The sequence below is a fragment of the Amia ocellicauda genome, chromosome 5 (assembly GCF_036373705.1).
Source record: "Amia ocellicauda isolate fAmiCal2 chromosome 5, fAmiCal2.hap1, whole genome shotgun sequence".
NCBI classification, from domain to species: domain Eukaryota; kingdom Metazoa; phylum Chordata; class Actinopteri; order Amiiformes; family Amiidae; genus Amia; species Amia ocellicauda.
This window is the reverse complement of record NC_089854.1, coordinates 34,585,865-34,605,593: the sequence shown is the minus strand read 5'-3', so window position 1 is coordinate 34,605,593 and position 19,729 is coordinate 34,585,865. Positions and strand designations below refer to the sequence as shown.

The following is a 19,729-nucleotide window of genomic DNA, read 5'->3' as shown; positions in this document are numbered from 1 at the left end:
AAAGGTTGGCTACCCTGGGATCAGGGATAAGCATATAATTCTTGAATACATTAAGTACCAAGTTCAGTTTGTATTGTGATCTACTGTTCAGTAGGAATGTTAAGCCCCATTTCCAGTGGTGTGGTCTGTGGCCTCTTAAAGTTTCCATTGCTACCAGATGTGGTAACCCACCCACAAAGGAAATGCATGTAGTTGACCAACTCGAAAGAGAGAATCTGATGTCAAAGATAGGTCTGTAGGATCACTCAGAAATCCGGATTTACTTAAAGCATGAAACTTAGGTCTCACCAAGACACAAATAGTTACAAGACTCAGTCGAAGAACACTAGTAATTTAGGAGGCTGTGTTTAAATAGCTGCCACTTTACACGCATCACATTTTCCACCTGGAAGTGTTGTGTTTATCTGTACCTTGACTAATATTATAGTAACAAATACTTTAAAATCACACCTTTCATTTTAACCTTAAAATGGGGGGAAAGCACCATTTGCATAATGCACAGCCTATAATTAAGCACAGATTACTTAATTTTCCACATAATCCCTCTGGAGACCTACTGCAGCAGGTGAAGAATTTTAGAGTGGCCCGCTTTCACAAATATTTAAGGAATTCGGTATGGGAGGTGGGTTGGATACAGCTGTCGCTTAAGCAGGGGGGAGTCCAAAGGATTGTAACACCACTTATGCAAAGGCAGCTGTACATCATTACTAAATTTACATCAAGTAGTAAGATTAAACATGCAGAAGACACAAAGTCCAAGTTTCAGGGAGGGGGTGTGAAAAGAAAGACACCACATTCTCGTAAAGTTGTTTAATACAAAGACTACTACAATGTGACAAGAGAACGCACCATAAATAGTGTTAATTGTAGCTGCCAAGGTTTACATTGAATAAAAACAAATATAAAAAAGCAGGCCAGACTACCCAGGGTGCCTGCCTTCACACAATAACACATCTCAGTGACATAAGTAACCAGCCCCAACTCTGTACTGGGAAGAACCGACTGGTAAAGGTGGGATTATTGCAAGAGGGCCCTCAGCCTTGTGTGGACTGAAGACAGTGCTGGCAGCAGGAAGGGAAATCAGCACCTCAAATTGATCCATTCAAGCCGCAACATTCGCTAGCATTGGAGCACCGCTGAAAAGGGCCTGCACTGGAAACTGAGCAACAGCAAAGTAATCCTACTGCAATATGATCTGCAAATAGACCCAAGTATAAGACGCATCTTAAACAGCACCCACAGAAGAGAATTTGAGGATTGCCAGATTTTAAACCAATGGCTGTTTAAAACACCTTAACTGAAGTGGAAGCCTCTTGCCCACCCCCGAACATAACTAAAAAGGTTATTTCAAGTGCCAAAGCAATTTGCTCAATTAAATATCTCAAAGAAAACTTAACCTAGTTAAAAGGGCCCGATATCTAATATTGGAGGTCTGCATTTAGAGTTAAAACAAAATATAAAAATACATCCGAGAACCCAATGAAAAGCACAGAACCACATCTATTCAACATACAGCTGATGAAGACTGCATGCTCTAAATTAACACAAATCTCCCCAAAGTTAATTCTTCAAAATCAAAGTAGTGTTCATCCAAAATAAAAACAAGCTGTAAAGATCCACATTTAAATGAGTTGCCAGTTATACCACAGCTGCCCCCCCCACCCCCCTCATCTAAAACAAATTGAGTAAAAAATGTGCCACTCGTATTAAACTGGGTGCTTCAGTTCTTAAAATGTTCTTTGGTAATTTGGGCCAAAATTAGAAAAATCTGCGTCACTGGGACTTTTGATCAACTGGAGGTTATAGGGGCATGTGGGGGGGAGGGGGTTTGCTCTTGCCAGTTTTCAGGCTTCTCTACTACAGAGCACAGGAAATGCCCATTCATTCAGAGGCATCTTTCCATGGCTAGAACCACAGCACTGGTCTGTAGGAAGAGGTTGATGCCCATCTCCAGAGTATTCCACTAATGCCAGGGCCACAGGCTGTACTCTCATCCTGAGTTAGATTTGTGGAATGATTTTACCATTAGTAAAATTTTTAAATTACACATCTTACAAAAGAAACGGGAAAGATTAAATAAAAAAAAGAAATTGTGTCCACAAAAAGTGGTAAATAAGGTATGATACACATTTTGATTTTTTTGCAGAGTGGCAGAGATCTAAGCCCTCTCGCCCCTTATCCTGCGAGCCAGCTGGATGTCTTTGGGCATGATGGTGACCCTCTTGGCATGGATGGCACACAGGTTGGTATCTTCAAACAGACCCACCAGATATGCTTCACTAGCCTCCTGTAGAATGAAATACAATACACATTTATACACAACACTAGCTTAATCTAATTTAAAGAGTCATTATGCAATCTATACTTACAACTTATGCAGTTTAAAATTATGAAATTAAGAGCCCCTGTATTAAATCAGTGAAAGTTATCCTATTCAAAACTAAGTTAAAAGCCAATTCAGTCAAAACAAAACTGTAGTGCAAGCCATTTTGCAGCCAAGATTCCTACACTGGCCATTGACAAAGCCTGAAAATCCATGGTTCGTCACCCAGACCCAGAGTGGGTGACTCTCCCGGGGTCAGGGGGCAGTCGTACCTGAAGGGCTCCGATAGCAGCGCTCTGGAAACGGAGGTCGGTTTTAAAGTCCTGAGCGATCTCCCTCACCAGGCGCTGGAAGGGCAGCTTGCGAATCAGCAACTCGGTGGACTTCTGGTAGCGCCTGATCTCTCTCAGAGCCACAGTGCCAGGCCTGGGCAGACAGGAAGCAAAGTGTTGGGGATTAAACCACCTCTCCTCCTGATCAGGGCCAAACTCAAGTGCGTGTATACCAAACAATATTAGCTACCACAAAGGTTAAGTGCACCTTTTAAGAAAGTGGTTTAAGTTGGTTGCAACATTTCCTTGTTCATATGGAACAGCGACATTTGATAAAGTCAGGTGAGGCTTTCAAACAGACCACTTTAATCGTGGAAACCCAATAAATCCATAAGCGATGCAATAAAAGCGTGTCAATGCAAGCACACAATCCATACAACCGGATTAACTGAAGGACAGGCCGATTTCAGAAGAAATACCTGTAGCGATGGGGCTTCTTCACGCCTCCAGTAGAGGGCGCACTCTTCCTCGCCGCTTTGGTGGCCAGCTGCTTCCTCGGAGCCTTGCCTCCGGTGGACTTACGGGCGGTCTGCTTGGTACGGGCCATGTCTGCTTACCTAGAGACAAGACACTTCTCAAATAAAGCGCCTCCACCTGCGATGTTCAACCACGTCGCCCCCGCTTTATTTACTTTTTCTCCCAAAAGGGCCGACTGCGGAACCCTTCAAACAAAACCCGACTCTCAGGGGAGGAGTCTAAGGCACAGTCCCGCTCATATACACCGTTTAAGTGCTGAGAATAACCGCTTTGGCAAATTAAAGCTCCCGGGAATCCAATATACAAGTGATACAAGCCGATTTAATCGCTGGTCAAACCAGATCAGATCCCCGAGCCCGTTTCCCCCGCCTTTCCTCCACTGCAGCCCTGGCTTGTAAGGGTGGCCGCTGGGAGGCGATGGGTGAATAAAGCCACTCCATCTGATCAGTACCACCGCACGCATAACCTTCGCTGCGAGGCCTAGCCCCGGAGACAGCCTGGCGACACCACGGCCTTTTGTCTCTTCCCTCCTAGACTCAAGACGCCACCGAAGTGCGGTTTTAAAAGAAATGGTTACACTTAAACGCGTTTAAAATAACTAGATCAACTGACAAGCTGCCATTAATGCCACAGGGCTGATAAGCCTCCCTCCCCCTCCAGAAGCACAAGGCCGTGGCTCTCCGCCAAAACCCCAGTTGCCGCTCTCGACAGGCCCAGCACGGCCGTCTTCAGGACACGGATCTCCGCACGGCAGGGGGACTACATCAACCAGATCTTTTTATCAAAGAAGCGAAAAGTAACAAACGTACGTACCTTTTTAATACGAGATCTGCGACGTCCGTCGGTTTAAAACTATATTCCGATTATCCACAGCTCACTACCTCTTTCCCAACAGCTCACAATTCAAAATACTGAAGTCGCTGGCGAGCGCTGACTATTTATACATTTGTGGTGACGTAATACACAACTTGTTTCCCCGTTGGCCAGGCGTTTGACGATTGGACAAACATGAAGCTTCTGTGCAAAACCTGAGGCTGGCACGTTGATTGGACAAATACTCGAGTTATGATTGGCTGTCAAGAGAGAAAAGGACCAACGAGAGTGTACACGACTGGTGGCTTGTTTGGTTGAAGGCACGTCTTTTTCCCATGTGGCCAAGCAAAACATAAATACACCTTTAGTGAATTTCGAATTACCATCTTTTTCAAACAAAAAAATAACAATTTATCAATACGAAAAGTTGTTTTAATTTCATCAGAGAGCATGTTCTCTTATATATCTTAGTCTTAAAATCAATGTATGTACGTGTAGATAGTTCCATTAAATCATGTTTTATATTTCAAAACGAATCAAACAAAATGGCCAGATTTAACGTGTCCTCTAAAATGCCCCCATTCTTGAGCGACCGATGATGTTGCAAAACAACGTTCAATTCTCACGCCACTGTAAAACTGCTCAGTATGCAATTTTCAAAATATTAGAGTCCATAAAATAAATTAAAAAGCACTATTGTTTCGCAGCTGGCAAATCTTTCTACCATTTCGTGAACAATGGCTTCCAAATGCAAGATAGCATAATACAAGACAGGCGGCCATTCGCTATCAGTTTTAATTTGAAAGGGGATTATCTGTGAGGTTAAAAGATGCCCCCCCCCCCCCCCTCATTGTGTACGACTCTAAATACTTAAAATCTTTCAAATGGCATTCATGAAAATACATGGTCTATTTAAAAACACGCGTCAAAGTGGTGCGGCAGCCGCGGCTCACAGGACTGGGCTGGTCGCAGAGCTGCAGTGTCACCGGCGCCGCACACATCGGCTCTGCCATCCGTCCGGTGTGTCCCGGACTCGAGAGGTCTCGGGCCATATTGCGATTATTCACAATTGACTATAAGATGTTAAAGTAACGCATCTGAGTGGACAAAATGCAACGGTCCGTTGGCAACTAGATTAAGGTTAGTTTAAGTCGCTGGTGTCGTTGTGTCTCAGTGCGCTGGGGAGGTGTGGGAGGAGGACGGCATTGTACGCTGGTGAGATCGTTTCATGGAACAGGTTCCAGCAGGATTATAGCGCATTCGTTTCCTCCAAAACAACCATAGCTTAAACCCCGCTTTCTTTACACACACATGTCTGGATACAGTGTACACTTGCAGTAAATCATGCAGTGGCGATTTAAGAGACTCTACATTGTAGGGCTATTATATTTCACAGTCTTCCTCCGTGTAGCCAGGAGGTCCGAGCACTACATTTCCCAGGGTCCTCTCGGCCGGTGTCCCCCCTCCCCCCGTTCGCTTCCCCTTCCCTGTGCCAGGCGCAAGCGCACTGTGTGGAAGAATGCGGACCTCGTAGTGTAGAGAACAATAATAAAGGAAGAGTGGCGGAGAGAGAGAGAGAGAGAAACATGTCGAAAGGCCCCGCGCCAGCCAGCGCTTCCCTCGCCGCCGCTGGATCAGCCGCACCCGCGACCTCCGCCTCCGGGGCGGCCGGCGGCTCGGCGTCCCCCGCCAGCGCGCTGCACGCGCAGCCCGAGAAACCGCAGCACTACACGTACGTGCCACGGCCGCGCGCAGGCCTCACCTGACGTGGCGGGGGAAGGGGAGGGCTCGTGGGGGCGGCTTCTATCCGGTTCGATCCGGCCCGGCCCGGCCGAGTCCCGTGGGAACCGGTCGGAGTCAGTCCGCTTCTGGGGAAATGGGGTTCGAAACGAATCATGTTCTGTCGTTCGAATTGTCGAATTCGTTTGGTTCATTAAAAAACAATGTGTTCACATCGAGGCCGTTCATAAGTTATGTTTACGAGGCTTTAATGAAGTTTCAATTGTCGACATGCACGCCGATCATATTTCACATTGGTAACAACACCTACTCATAAATAGGATGTTTGTGTTTGTCGTAGTAGTAGTAATGGGAATATCAATTATGACCACGACAAGAGATCAGTGTATTGCCTGGCCCCAACAATTTCACATTTCAGCAGTGAGTTTGTCCATAGTTCTATAGTGTTACTATTATTGTTGTAATGTTATATCACAACAGAGACACCAAAGTAGCGACTGAAGTAACCCCAATTTTATTACCCTAACCCCCTTTTTGATGTTTTTCAGTCATTTAGTTTTATGTACCTACTTGTTTGGCAGCTGTAAGTCAACAATTTTCAGGCTGGCTTGTCGTGAAACAAATACTATTCTGCTATTCACTCAGTCTCCTACTATGTTTTAACTTTTAAACGCATCTGGTCAGCACTTCAGTGTTTTTGTGTGTCATTTTTATGATTACATTGATGTTTGTAGCAGGAAATATTGTTTTAAAGGTAGAATATGCACCTTTAAATAAATACATTTGTAGGCTGAACAACCCTATTGTGATTTAACCTTATTCATGATTGTTTTTTTCCTATTTGTTTGAGGTATGAATGTCGGGCCTCCTCTTCCTCAGCCTGTTCATGGAGGAGGGCTATCGTGACATTTCATTGATGTCTGACTATGAACAGTTGAAATGTAGCTGGTGGTTCCAAAAATTAAAAACTCTGCCTTTTGTTTAAACAGATCCTTTTATTCAACTAAATGCATTTAGAAACCCCTTTTTAGGTTGGAATGACATGATTATATACTTAAGCATGGTACATAATACAAGGCCAAGAACTATTTCAAGTTAATAAGTGAAATGAGGAATAGTGATGTGTTTGAACCTGAAACTTGAAGTTACTTCAAGAAACAGCTGGATGAAATTCAGTGATGATTTAGCTGATAAAGGAAGAAGGTGTTAAATTATCTTAATATAAAGTCATGTTTTTGTTATGAATCTGTTATTGGCTGTACGGAAGTATTTCAAGGTCATTGCTTGTGATATCCACTCATCATGCACTACGTCTGTGAGGATTCATCCGGTTATATGTTTTCTCTTTCTTGTTTTTGTGCTGATATTATATTTTCCTGTAAAGAAAACTGTTATTGTGTTTGACTATTAATTTCAATTGTAGTCAAAAGTATTCATTCTCCTTACTTGAAACAGAGCGATTCAGTTATTTATTTACTATGCTTATATCAATGATGTTTCAGAGTTTGTTGAACACTGATGGAAACACAATGGAAATGCAAACTATAAAGATTGAACTTAGTTAAGACTAGTGGGGTGTACATGACTGCCACTGATTTCTATGAAGTGGCTGAAATGAGTGTTATACATTGGATACAGATACTAATTTATGCTATTGTCACTCTGCACAAGCTATTTACTCTTTAGGTAAGACTTTAAGCATGGACTCAATTCAGACTTAAACCAACAGGAAAAATGTCAGAATACTCCCAAGAACACAAGAAAAGTTATGAAGGATCCAGCTCTTTCTTGAAGTATTCCAGGTGATCAGCTTTAGCTACAGTGTGACTAAAAAGCAAGGAACTGCAGATACACACTATTATTCAAAATGTTGATACCAATGTTGTATAGGACATTGGTCAGTATTTCTAAATACATGATGTTCAAATTGTATTCTTGGGACCTGGAAGAGTTGGAGAAGTTCTTTATAGATATTCCTCCTGAGAAGCTGTTTTGAACCCATTAAAAAGCTACACAAAGCTTGTGTCTGAATAAATTTGTATATAGAACTGTTTCTCACATATATGCTCTTAATACATTCTATATTGATAAATAAACCGTTCTCTACTTCTTGATTTACTGCATTAGTATAGAACAATCCTGAGAATACACCTGCATTTCCTTGCTCAGTTTTTAGTTACACTTTATCATTGCTCTGAATATATTTGAACACCACCGTATAATATTTTTTTCTTCTGTGTCATGCTTTCTACATTTTCATCCTTTTCCTATCGCCTTCTCTCTCTGTGTCTCAGGTACTTGAAGGAGTTTCGTACAGAGCAGTGCCCTCTGTTTGTGCAGCACAAGTGCTCCCAGCACCGACCCTTCACCTGCTTCAACTGGCACTTCATCAACCAGCGCCGCCGCCGCCCCGTCCGCCGCCGCGACGGCACTTTCAATTACAGCCCCGACATCTACTGCACCAAATACGAGGAGGGCTCGGGCAGCTGTCCTGAGGGGGACGAGTAAGTTACCTCGCTGCCAAACTCAGACCGAGTTTGGTGGAGTGAGCAAGGCACTACATAAAGCACATGAAGTCTCCTGTTGTGTGGCTATAATTAGATCCATGCTGTTTTATCCAAACTACATGCTCCCATAGTAGGCACATGGATGTTTAAAGTCTCTTTTCTTATTTTATATATATATAATGTATGTATGTTTTTTTTTCTCTTTCTATATGTGAATTGCTAATATTTGTTCCTCTTGCAATTTGGAGTTGCTACTCCTGTCACTTAACGCATGTAGGCTTCCAAAATTTTGGCAGCACACAAGTCCACAGTGCAAACAGGGAAAAAACTGATCTCAGTGGGTAGGGTAGAGATGGAGTGGGCAGTGGAGGAAGGGGAGCTGTGAGGGGTTACACAGAGTCTTCTGGTGCAGGAACACCGCAGTTATCTGGAGAGAGTGTAAGGAGAGTTGGGTGCAGTGGATGAGAGCCAAAGTCTGGATGCAAGCTGAGATCAGGAGCCAATGCAGAGAGCGGAATGGTAGAAAACCTTGTTGGTATTGAGGCGGAGAAAATAAAAGCCGAGACGACGTTTCCCCTCAGTGTTTGATTTGTTCAGCTCTGATTGCTGCCCTGTTTGCCCTTTTGTGTTGCAGATGCCCCTTCCTGCATCGCACAGCAGGCGACACTGAGAGGCGCTACCACCTGCGCTACTACAAGACTGGCACCTGTATCCATGAGACAGATGCTAAGGGCCACTGCAGCAAGAACGGCCCCCATTGCGCCTTCGCCCACGGTCCCCAGGACCTGCGCGCCCCCGTTTATGACATAAGGTATAGTGGTGGCACTGTGACATCCCCCCTTCACCCTGTGCTCAGCACTCTGCCTTCAGGGCATGAATCTACATTGTCAAACAATATCCGCCAGGGCGTAAACCCAGGATGTTTTGAGACAAAACCAAATTGTCTGTTGTTTTATCACATGTGTGATGTGTAATTTTTTTTGTTTGTTTGACTGCTTTTGCCCCCTCAGAGAGCTCCAGGCTATGGAGGCTGTTCAGAACGGCCAGGGAGCTGTGGAGGGCGGTGCGGAGGGCCAGCCAGGCATTGCTGCTAGCTATGCCCTCATTGAGAAAATCCTGAGCGAGGAACCCCGCTGGCAAGGCAAGTGTGAAGGAATAAAACAGTGGTTAAACAAAGTCTATTAGGCAGATGCTTATTTGGGAGTGTTCAGGAATTGCGGTCTGCATGGCTGTGTTTTCAGAGGTAGGGGTTTGACAGACCTTCTCTCCTTTCTCCTTCACAGAGAACACCTACGTTCTGTCCCATTATAAAACAGAACTGTGCAAGAAGCCCCCCCGCCTCTGTCGCCAGGGATACGCCTGTCCCTACTACCACAACAGCAAAGACCGCCGCAGGAGCCCTCGCAAACACAAGTACAGGTACTGTCAGCAGAATCCTGTCCTTCTGCTTCTAACCATTTCCAGATATATTTATATTTCCTGAAATAATCCACATGCAAATATTTCAGATCTCAAGATACTGATTCAATTGGAAAGGAACCTGTTAACTTCCATTTCTTTCCTTTACCTTTACATTTTTTCAGAACCAGTTTATGGCAATGAGAAAAAATCTGAATAACAGATCCTCTTTTCTTTAAAGACAGTTAGAGATAGAATATATTTGAGCGTTTTTCATTTTATTTGGTACAATTGGGTGCTTGTTATTCATGGTTGATAAAAGGCATAGTGATATTTAGGTTAATGAATATGGGCCAATGTGCTGTGCGGAACAGAAATTCTCTCGGTCTGTAGTATCTGCAGAGCCAGTGTCTGTGTGTCTGGGGTGTTCAGCGAGTGTTTGTGTGTCTCTCAGGTCGCTGCCCTGCCCCACAGTGAAGCACAGCGACGAGTGGGGAGACCCCACCAAGTGCGATGGAGGAGACGGCTGCCAGTACTGCCACACACGCACAGAGCAGCAGTTCCACCCCGAGGTAACGCCATGCCAGCTGGATATAATGGCCCAGAGGACGATTTTGTTGTTGTCTTTCTCTTTACTTTCATTCTAATCATTTCCTTGTAATTTATCTCAAACTTTACATATGAATAAGTTTCCTTATATAATCTTACAGCATGAGCAAAGCAACAAAAGAAGTACTTAACAGTCAAAAATAGTTCACTGGCAGTTTGGTGGAATTTGGCAGTTGCTAAAATAGAGAAACTATCTTGCCCATTTCCAAATACCTCCGACACCCAACCACAAGCACTCAAAATGCACCAACATCTGAAGACTGTTCACTTTGTTTCAACAACAGTAAGCACTTGACCCTGGAATACAATCTAACGAGAGGATTTTTCAGGAGGAAGTTCTACATATATGTATTATAAATATGTTTCTCATGTTCATATAAATATATTTTAGATGTGATCCATATATGTATTTAATATGTGGACAATGTTTTAAATATGTTAACCTCGCCATATAACTTCTAAACTGAAAAATATTACTCCTGTCAACACATGAGAACAAAACAAAAACTGCAATTGCTGTCCTTTGAAGTTCAGCTACAATTCTATGATTTATCCTAGGATGGCTTACTTTTCATATTTATTTTTGCTATTACTACCTGCCTGTAAATAGTTTTAATCCATGTCATTTTCTCAGTTAAATCAAAAGGACACGGCAGTCAAATGATAAAGAGCAATGCCCTTTATAAAGTGTATATTCACAACACATTTAATTAGTTTAGTTGTGTTCAAATCATTGATTTGTTCTAAAAAAAAAAAAAAAAAAAAAAAGACAGCGCGCCGACTGACTAGTTGATTGCAGTGCATAGAGTGTTACAGCTTTAAAGTTAGGTAGGGACTAGAAATGTTTAAATTAGATTATCTGTTCTTCATTTGCAATTTGACTGTAGTAGCTAGCTTTCTGAAATCTACAGAGGCACGTCAGCACTCTGGTGGTGGTTGGTCTTATCATGCAGCTCTTTGTCTTTTTCAGATTTATAAATCTACAAAGTGCAACGACATCCAGCAATCTGGCAGCTGCCCCCGGGGCCCGTTCTGTGCCTTCGCTCATGTGGACCGTAGGTGGAATTTAACTCTTACACATACATCAGCTGCCCTGAGAGGGCTGGGTAGAATATTGATCGTATATGAAAAGCACTGATAGTCTACTACAGTAATATGTGTATCTCTGTCTATTGCTCATGGCTGGGAGACAGATCAGACTCCCACTGCACACCAGTTTGAGCAACATGCCCTTTCTTATATTTACGTCTACAAAATGTCTGTGTTTTAATTTAATTCGATTTTTCCATGCATTTTAGTTGGTATAATTTACAATATATGGTGTTTCTTTGGTAGAAGAGTTAAGAGTAAATGAATGGGTGTTTTTTTTTACCTGCAGAGCCCGATCATGCAATGCTGAATGTGTCTGAACCATGTTTAATGCAAAAATAAACAGGGTCTGTCATGTCTGGATTTTCAGGTGTGGCTACGTGTGCTGGTGTGTGTATGTGCATGTGTACACCTGTAAGTTTTTTCAGTTATGTCTTTGTGGGTGTATGTGTATCTGTGTGCTATGTGAGCTCACATGGTGTTGGTTTGACAGTGAATGTTATTTTATGTGTGTGTCTACATGGGAATCTTGATGGATTGGTTCATGCTTTGAAAGGAGACCTGTAGTTGTGATGATTTGAATGTGTGACCAAGGCTGTATATTTTAGTGGGACTGTATTTTATATTTTGTATTCAATACATTTAAGTTTGCTTAGTGTGTGAGTGTGGATGATTCTGTGTGTCAGGGTTGGCTTTTGTGTTGGTATTTGAAGGCTGTGCTGTCTGTTTCCCACAGAACCAGGCTGTTGTGATGAGGCCAGCCCCACCCAGGCCTCCCTGCCACTCTTCCCCCATGGGGCTGTGGAGGAATCCGGTCTAGGGAGTCCCAACAGCTCCCACAGTGCAGAACTCCACACTGTAAGACACTCTCCTACACACAGCTCCATTGTTGTATATGCTCTCGGTATTTCAATGAGTCTCAAGTTTATGACAATTGTTGACAGCAAAAAACATTTCTGTGTTGGTTGTGAAAGTGTATGCTTGCTTTGTTACTTTGTTACTATTACTTTGTTAATATTACTTGTATCTTTATATAAAGGCCTATGTGTGTTGTGTGTTTTGGTACATTTTACAAGATGTTCATTTCTGATCGATTGACCAAATAGATGGGGATGGGGGGGGATCGGATTCTTGTAAACAAGAATAATAGAAATATAATTAAAAAATCCTATATTAAAAAAGCTATTTTAACAGTGAACTCTTGCAAATTGCCAAGGGGTTCCCAGATCTCTGGTTACAGGGTTACAGGCTACCTGATTTTCCTTGTTTCAGGTCCTGTCCTGCAGTAGCAGCAACATGCGTGGTACCTGTACTATCTCCAGATCAGAGCAAGGCATGCTGGGAAGGTTGCTGTGTATGGAGTCCTCCAAAATGGAAGCACCTCTCTCCTCCTGGGCCGGGGGGGGTTATGGAAAAGCACCAGGATTTGAGCGAGAGGACCAGGTCAGGAGGGGGTTGCGGGGCGTGTAACTGATGTGCCACATATAAACTATTTTTTATTTGATTTGGATCTAATTCCCACAGCCTTTATGTTTGACACTTGTGATAATGTCAGTTGTTTCCCATACTCAGATATTTGCATCTGAGCTAATGATATACAAAACAGATACGAGCTACATAGTCATCATAAAGTTAATTTTATTTTTTAGTAATGGCAGTTATCCTAATTGAGGAGAGCAAGCAGAAAAACATTTCTCCTGTGCAAAGTTATCACAATGACACAAGATAACATGAATCTTGTAAATCGAAATTAATTACATTTCTGAGCTATAAGTTCACAAACAAACATGGTATTTTAATCCTCACACTAGTATTTTAGGGAGCTGCTTTATTCTTTTTCTTATTTCCCTTAGTTATATATAGCAATTTGGGAATTGTTCCAGTTTGAACTGAGGATAGAAAATTGAATGTTTAACAAAATCAGCTTAATCAGTCAGATTGAAGAATGGATTATTCCAAAGTGACTGAAGTATAAAGGCAGAATGTATTAGTTATAAAAGGTAAGACTCCACACAGAGTGCAGGGTGTGCCCTTATATCCTGGATTAAGGTAGTTTCCAGTGCCAGGTGTGCCATTACTGACCAGAAGTTCCCAGAGCTCTGCTGCAGTGGGTAGAAGTGGGCAGTTCATTGCACCATAGTTCCTCCCTCTGGCCTGTCAGGTGCCTGCAGGTTCTTTAGCCCATTTGCCGTACAGTGTTACAGTATAGTACTGTATGGCAAGGGTCAATTAGATGCATATCACATACTGTAAAGGTACTGTAGGTTGTGAAAAATGACTTTTGGTTCATGGTGCACTGCCTACAACATAGTTTCCAACCTGTGGACAAATATAATCACCTATTCAGACTAATTTAGTAACTGGGATCTGGATTGGAACAAAAGTCAGAAGACACTTCGGCCCTCAGGGAACTGAGTTTGTGAGCCCTGTTGTATGGCAGTGAGCACTCAGTGGTGTATGATGTGTTGTGAAATGCCCTCTGACAGCAGTGTCAGCATCTCAGTCTCCTGTATCTCTCTGCAGGCAAAACAAAAACCCCACTTGCTGGAGCAGCGCAGCAGAGAGTCAATACAGACACACAGCAAGCAGGTAGTGCGCCCCTTTCACCCCCTGTCCCTGCATTCATCTTTCATCTCCTGTGATGCACTGAAATTCAGTCTTTGCCTTGACTGAGAAGCAGTGAGAAAGTTGTCTGGATTTTTGTCTATTTCATTTGAGTCAGTGGAATGTTTTAATCAAATGTGTTTTGATGTTTATGGCCCCCATGTTCATATTACAACTCGGGGACATTTTATTCTCATCCTTTTAATTAATTTACCAATGTAATACATCTGTGGTTGACAGTTGTGATAAATTCTGATCTGCATGACTGTCCGACTTCTTTTTTTTAGATAGGGTAAGCAGACAAAACATGACCGCAGAAAACTGGCACCACTATTTGTTAAACTTAGCATTTAACACAAATACACCAGACAAGATTCAAGTTAAAGAGTTTGCAAAACAGTTTTTGATGGATAAGCTAAGCAAATGACATGGGTAACTGCACTATAAGAACAACTTAGACCTTTCTAAGTGTCTGTAAGTGGAGCATGTGACATCACACACAAAGCTTTCATTTCCAGAAATTACTTTTACAAAGTATTTTGAAATGCCTTTAGTAGTTGAAAGCTTGGTCATCTGTAAGTACCTCCTTCTGGGTGACTTGGTCTGTCCATCACATGCAGGCAGCCCTGCCCCTATGAAACTCTTCAATGAGATGGACAAGAGTTTCAGGGGGTGTGGTGACACTCTCTGTGTATGACATAATAAGGCAGTGGAAGAAATTTGAATATTCTGACTGTGTGTGGATTCCTTTATTTCATAATTCCTTTATTTATACATGAAAATAAAGTTCACAAATACAGTATAACAAACAAATGCGATATAATCCTAATGCAAAAAAAGGAAATATAATGTTTATCATTGATCATATTTTCATCCAATTGTATTTCATCAAGTTTGAGTTATAACATTAATCTATGATTATATCACCCCTGGCCAGGACTTGCTGGGGCTCCTTCCGGTGGGCAGCCCTTTGGCATCCAGCATTTCTTCCAGCATGACCTCCAGCCTGGCCACAACCCCACCTAGCCCTGCACCCCCTGGCACGACCCCAGGAATGAACGCCAATGCCCTGCCCTTCTACCCTACCAGCGATACCGTGGAGTCAGTTGTAGGTGAGTAGCAGTATTGAGGCAGGCACATGTGGTGCACATGTAACAAGAAAAAAGTGGAAAATGTACGCAGTAGGATTTGTGTTTTGCTTTAAAACTTCTGGAGGGTTTTTAGACGGTCTGTTCCTAATGTAAGGAACCATGATGACAGCTTGGCAGAATAGATAGATAGTTTTAATTGTTTTAATATATATATATATATATATATCTCAGTTGTGTGCTGTGACCATTAACACGGTCTCCATTCGGGATATTGTCACACATGTTAAATTGTTAGGATATTAACAATGAAGAAACGTATTACTACAAATGTATTTCTTATATGATTATAGCAGTAGGTGTGGTTCCTACTTTTATTATTAAATACTCCTTCACCAGTGAGCGGGTATCCTCTTTCTGTGTCAGAATCGGCCCTGGACGATCTAGATCTGAATGACTTTGGCATGGCGGCGCTGGAAAAGAGTCTGGATAGCAGTGCTGCGGTGCCCAGTACGGGTATCATGATTGGTAAGACTGGCACCCTGGCAACCCCTACCACTTTAGGGAGTGACATTCAAATTCTGCTAATATGCTCACACTTCTTAGAACTTACATCCTTAATTTTCCTACACGTGTTTTGGTGTGTCCATGTTTTTGAGATAATACCTTGAACATGTTGAATGTCAGTTTCTTAAAAATATATTTTGGTATGTCCCATCTCTGCTACTTCCTCCATCCCCATTCCATGTCTATGGCAACCCCTAACTCTCTGGCTGTGCCTTATTCCTTTTGGCTTTCAGGGGGCAGTCTGCTGCAGAGCTCGGCACCAGTCAACATCCCAGGATCCCTCAGCAGCTCCGCCTCCTTCCACTCCACCTCCCCTTCTCCACCAATTGGAGCACTCTCTTCCCATTTCCTGTCCTCCCACCTCCAACAACCCAGCCAATCAGAGAGTACTTTCCTGGGGAATTCTCACAGCTCTCTAGGTGAGTATTCAGTCTTTAAAAATAGTTTTCTGTGATTAAAAAAACTAATATACCACAAGTTTAATGCTTTATTAATGTATATTTAAGCACTGATCAAAAGAGGACAATGTTGCCTAAAAATGCAGAAATTACACTCAGTGGTACGCTAAACATTCAAAATACGTTTATCAGTGTAGTTCACAGATTAAAACAAGTTTTTCCGTGGCAAATGGATTTCTAGGAACCTTGATAATTCACCCCATTTACGATCCAAACTGCCAGGGTTGTGTGGGTTTGGGTAATAAATGTGAAGAGTGACTCAAAAGCCTTCTGTATGAGTCAAAGAGTTAGGCCTACACTAATAGTGATGCTCATGCTAGAGTAAGGCCGTGTGTCCACCAAAGCATTTTTTCCTGAGGTCGGTGTATTTTTTCAATTGTTTGCAATGGGAGCTGCGTTTTTAAAATGCCGGCAGCGTGACGTGGCACTGAGCGTCTTTTTCACGCTGAGCGCTCAGTGCTGGGTGTTTTTTTCTGGTCGCTGAGAGTTGAAAAATGTTCAACGCTCGACACTGTCACTTTTTACCAAGCCGTCCAATCACAGTGGAGGAGGGGCGGGACAAATACCACACTGACCATCCGTCCTCTCTCTCTACACACTTCAGTCTTCCCTCTACCTGCCGACATTGTACATTCAGTATTTGTTAGCATCACCAACTATCTGCGACATTAGGCACTTCAACACATGACTTCTGCTGATATTCCGTATCATAGCACTGAAACAGCGCTGCACCTCCAGAGCTCTGAAGCCTTGCAGCCGGACGCTTTCAGACGAGCGCCTGTCATTTTCAGCTGCGGAAAACGCTTTGGTGGACACACGGCATAAGTCCATGATACATCGCTCTCTCCCTCTCCCTCCCTGCAGGACTGAATGGCATGAACAGTAGTATCTGGGAGCACTTGCCCCCAGGGCAGGGATCTCCCACCACCCCTCCAGCCTTCCTGTCAGGTGGGGGGGAGCTGGCCCGTCTGCGGCATGAGCTGGATGACGCCCATGGCGCCCTCAAACATTGGGAGGAGTCCTGGAGACAGGCCACACAGGTGAGCACAGAGGAAGACTCAACTCTAGGCCAGCTGCCCATCAAATTAATTCGCCACAGCCTCGGAAGTTGGAAGTGGGAAACTAGTTAAGGCCCGTGCTTCTGTGGAAGTGGTGTTGTTTTTTTTCTAGTTTATCTACATTTAATAAGTTAGTCTGCCTTGTTTATACAGTATATCTATATAGGATTTAGGTTATTAATGCCATTGTGTTACTGATGAAACGGTACAGTTCAGAAACGACTACATCGGCAGGTCTCTCAGGCTGGAGCTTCAGAGCAGATTCCAGCAGTGGTGTGTTTTTCTGCTAGTAGTCTCTGTCTCTGTCCGTCTGTGCATCTGCTTCTTGGTACTTCATAGCAGCCCATTTTCTGACTCGGTTCCCCTTTTCTTCCCTACTCCCCGTCCCAGGCATGCGAGGTGTGGAAGAGCGAGGTGGGGGAGGCACGCGAGGCGGCGGCGCGGCTGGGCCGGGAAGGAGCGTTGGCCCAAGAGCAGGGGCAGGCGGTCGACCTGCAGGCCCAGCAGCTGGAGGAGGAGCTGGGCCGTATGACTGCCGGTCAGGAGCCCTTGTCCATGCACAGCTACCCGCACCTCAGCACTCTGCCCCTGGCCGCCCTCTACAGCCTGCAGGCACAGCTGCTCAGCGCTCTGGATCGAGTGGAGCAGGTAACTCCCAGCATGCACCAGCACCACTGTACGCCCCTGCAGAGAGCGAGTGTGTGGTCAGGCTTGGCTGTCTGCAATGTCTGTAATGTCCAGTATTGGTATTTGTGATCCTGTATTTGAGAGTCCTTCTCTGTCTCTGTCCCTCAGGCAGTGTTCCAGCAGCAGAAGTTGAAATGCCTGCGGTGCCAGGAGGGTGGCAGGGTCACATTGCCATGCCAACACGGGGCTCTCTGCGAGGCCTGCTCCTGCACCCAGGACTGCCCACTGTGTGCCCCCCCCCGGACACTGAGCCTGCAGTCCTGACCGGCCCTGTGTGCTTCTTAGCCCACCATTGTCCCGTCACGCCCCCTGACCAGCGCCGGTCCCATCTTTTGAGTGGCACATCTGGAGCGATCGACAGAAGCATCATTCCATTGTTTCAGGAGGTTCAGAATGACGAGGATCTCTAATTCTATTCCTGCAGGGCTGCAGTGTCTTCTGCTGTTCGTGTCTTTTGGAGCTCTAAGTTATGTAATCTAGTTCTCTTATCAATTAGACATGTATAACATTTTTTTAAACATATTTTACAGTTCATTGCTTAAAATAGTCTTTTGAGTCAAGGTTAGAGCCAAAGGCAAAAGACAGTTAATTGTGGAATTATGTGAGATACTGCTGCCTTAGACCACATTATTGTCTTAGATCAGTTGGCTCATTTTGTCAGATCATTGAGTTGATTCTAGCTACCTTGCTCTTCATCATCTTTTCTGTTTTGTGAGAAGATCTCTGCATGAGCAAAATAACATTTTTTCATTTAACCTTCGACTGTATAAATACCCCCCATATCAAACATAAGTGTTAAACCAAGCAGAAAAATCTAACAATGGGCAAAGTGCATCAGCTTGAGTCAGATTGGGGGTTTTGTTCATCCATTAAAAACTAAAACCAGAAACATGTTAATGTAAGCTTACTAAACCAGTATAAGTAGTATTTATAATACAGTATAAAGTAGTGGTTCCCCCCCTCTCTACTAAGCAGCCCCCCAGAGTCTTTTTTTCTGCCAGGCAAACCCAATGATGTGAACTTACTTGAAGCAGGTGTGTACATATGTGTATGCTTGACTATTGTTATGCACAACACTGAATACAAAGACAACACAAATATGATTTAGAAACTATGTTTCTGGTGGGTATTGTATTTATCTAGCTGCATTTTTTTTTAATTAATATAACAGTTAATTACTTTTCCCAACATACCCTTTTCATACACTCTTGGGATGGGGTGTGTACGATTTGGGTGTTAATAAGCTAATTATGCCTGCTTTATATGAATTCATTTATGGAATTGCCAGACTTGTTCTTGATCTTTAATTATGTCCCTTGAATCCCTACAACTTGTGTTTAAGTGTTATGAAACAAGACGCAAAGATTAAAAAGGTCACAAATATTTCCACTTGTGTTGCTCTAAGAAAGCATTACTGTACAATATAAGGGAGTTTATATGGTTAGAGAATTACTGAAGATAGACTGGTACAAATTAATATGCGAAAATGGGCCATACAAGATTTGCCATATAGGGTTATATGATACAGTTCTGTTAATTATACACATCTGTATTTTTTATGGGGAGTTTGAAAGGCTCTGCATTGCTGATGGTTCTCAGTGAAACAATGGTCTCTGGGAGCAATTTTGTAGAATAAAATCTATTTTTTGCTAAGCAGGGTCTTCAGCCTTGTCATTATAAAAACATGAATTCCTTGTGATACACAAAACAGATACCAGTGAGTGATATTCCAAGGGACATTTTTCAAAATGTATCAGATATAATGGGGGGTGGAAACTGCCCTCCAAAAAAGTATTGGTTATGCCACACAATAGGATTTATGTGCTGTATTTTTAAATTTGAAAAAAATTCTGTCTCTGGTAATGAAGTTTCGTTTAATGAAGTCTACTTGTTAATTGAAGTATTACTGTACAGTGGCTCTTAACAGTATTCACCCCTCCTTGGATTTTTCCACATTTCATTGTGTTACATGAGAGAGA

The 19,729-nt window shown here is 43.1% G+C and overlaps 2 protein-coding genes across 5 annotated transcripts; one reads left to right on the top strand and one right to left on the bottom strand.

Moving 5' to 3' along the window:
• Window positions 1–795: 795 nt before the first annotated feature.
• On the bottom strand, window positions 796–4,096 carry LOC136750104 (histone H3.3A). The gene is made up of 4 exons (XM_066704899.1): window positions 3,946–4,096; window positions 3,075–3,212; window positions 2,596–2,749; window positions 796–2,287 (listed from the first exon to the last, which is right to left on the bottom strand). The coding sequence occupies exons 2-4, from the start codon at window positions 3,200–3,202 to the stop codon at window positions 2,159–2,161; spliced, it is 411 nt and encodes a 136-aa protein (XP_066560996.1). The 5' UTR covers window positions 3,203–3,212; window positions 3,946–4,096; the 3' UTR covers window positions 796–2,158.
• A 1,282-nt stretch (window positions 4,097–5,378) lies between these two features.
• unk (unk zinc finger) lies at window positions 5,379–19,403 on the top strand. 4 transcript variants are annotated; one of them, XM_066704896.1, is made up of 17 exons: window positions 5,549–5,677; window positions 7,415–7,487; window positions 7,980–8,189; window positions 8,827–9,003; window positions 9,203–9,333; window positions 9,476–9,611; window positions 10,045–10,162; window positions 11,170–11,254; window positions 12,025–12,146; window positions 12,561–12,731; window positions 13,812–13,877; window positions 14,830–15,004; window positions 15,380–15,508; window positions 15,781–15,966; window positions 16,870–17,045; window positions 17,454–17,711; window positions 17,859–19,403. In XM_066704896.1, exons 2-17 carry the CDS (start codon window positions 7,420–7,422, stop codon window positions 18,012–18,014), a joined length of 2,364 nt encoding a protein of 787 aa, XP_066560993.1. In that variant the 5' UTR covers window positions 5,549–5,677; window positions 7,415–7,419; the 3' UTR covers window positions 18,015–19,403. The 4 variants fall into 4 exon arrangements, with proteins under 4 accessions (XP_066560990.1, XP_066560991.1, XP_066560993.1 ...); XM_066704895.1 differs by having other exon boundaries at window positions 5,603–5,677; window positions 7,357–7,487; XM_066704893.1 differs by lacking the exon at window positions 7,415–7,487 and having other exon boundaries at window positions 5,379–5,677.
• Window positions 19,404–19,729: the final 326 nt, after the last annotated feature.

Bases quoted from the DNA above. Each gene is read 5' to 3' on its own strand.
- LOC136750104 (XM_066704899.1), bottom strand. From the start codon at position 3,202: ATGGCCCGTACCAAGCAGACCGCCCGTAAGTCCACCGGAGGCAAGGCT. The intron at 2,750-3,074 runs GTATTTCTTCTG...CTGTCTGCCCAG, and splicing joins AAGAAGCCCCATCGCTACAG to GCCTGGCACTGTGGCTCTGA. The intron at 2,288-2,595 runs GTACGACTGCCC...TTCATTCTACAG, and splicing joins CTGCTATCGGAGCCCTTCAG to GAGGCTAGTGAAGCATATCT.
- unk (XM_066704893.1), top strand. From the start codon at position 5,532: ATGTCGAAAGGCCCCGCGCCAGCCAGCGCTTCCCTCGCCGCCGCTGGA. The intron at 9,004-9,202 runs GTATAGTGGTGG...TTGCCCCCTCAG, and splicing joins GCCCCCGTTTATGACATAAG to AGAGCTCCAGGCTATGGAGG. The intron at 12,147-12,560 runs GTAAGACACTCT...TCCTTGTTTCAG, and splicing joins ACAGTGCAGAACTCCACACT to GTCCTGTCCTGCAGTAGCAG.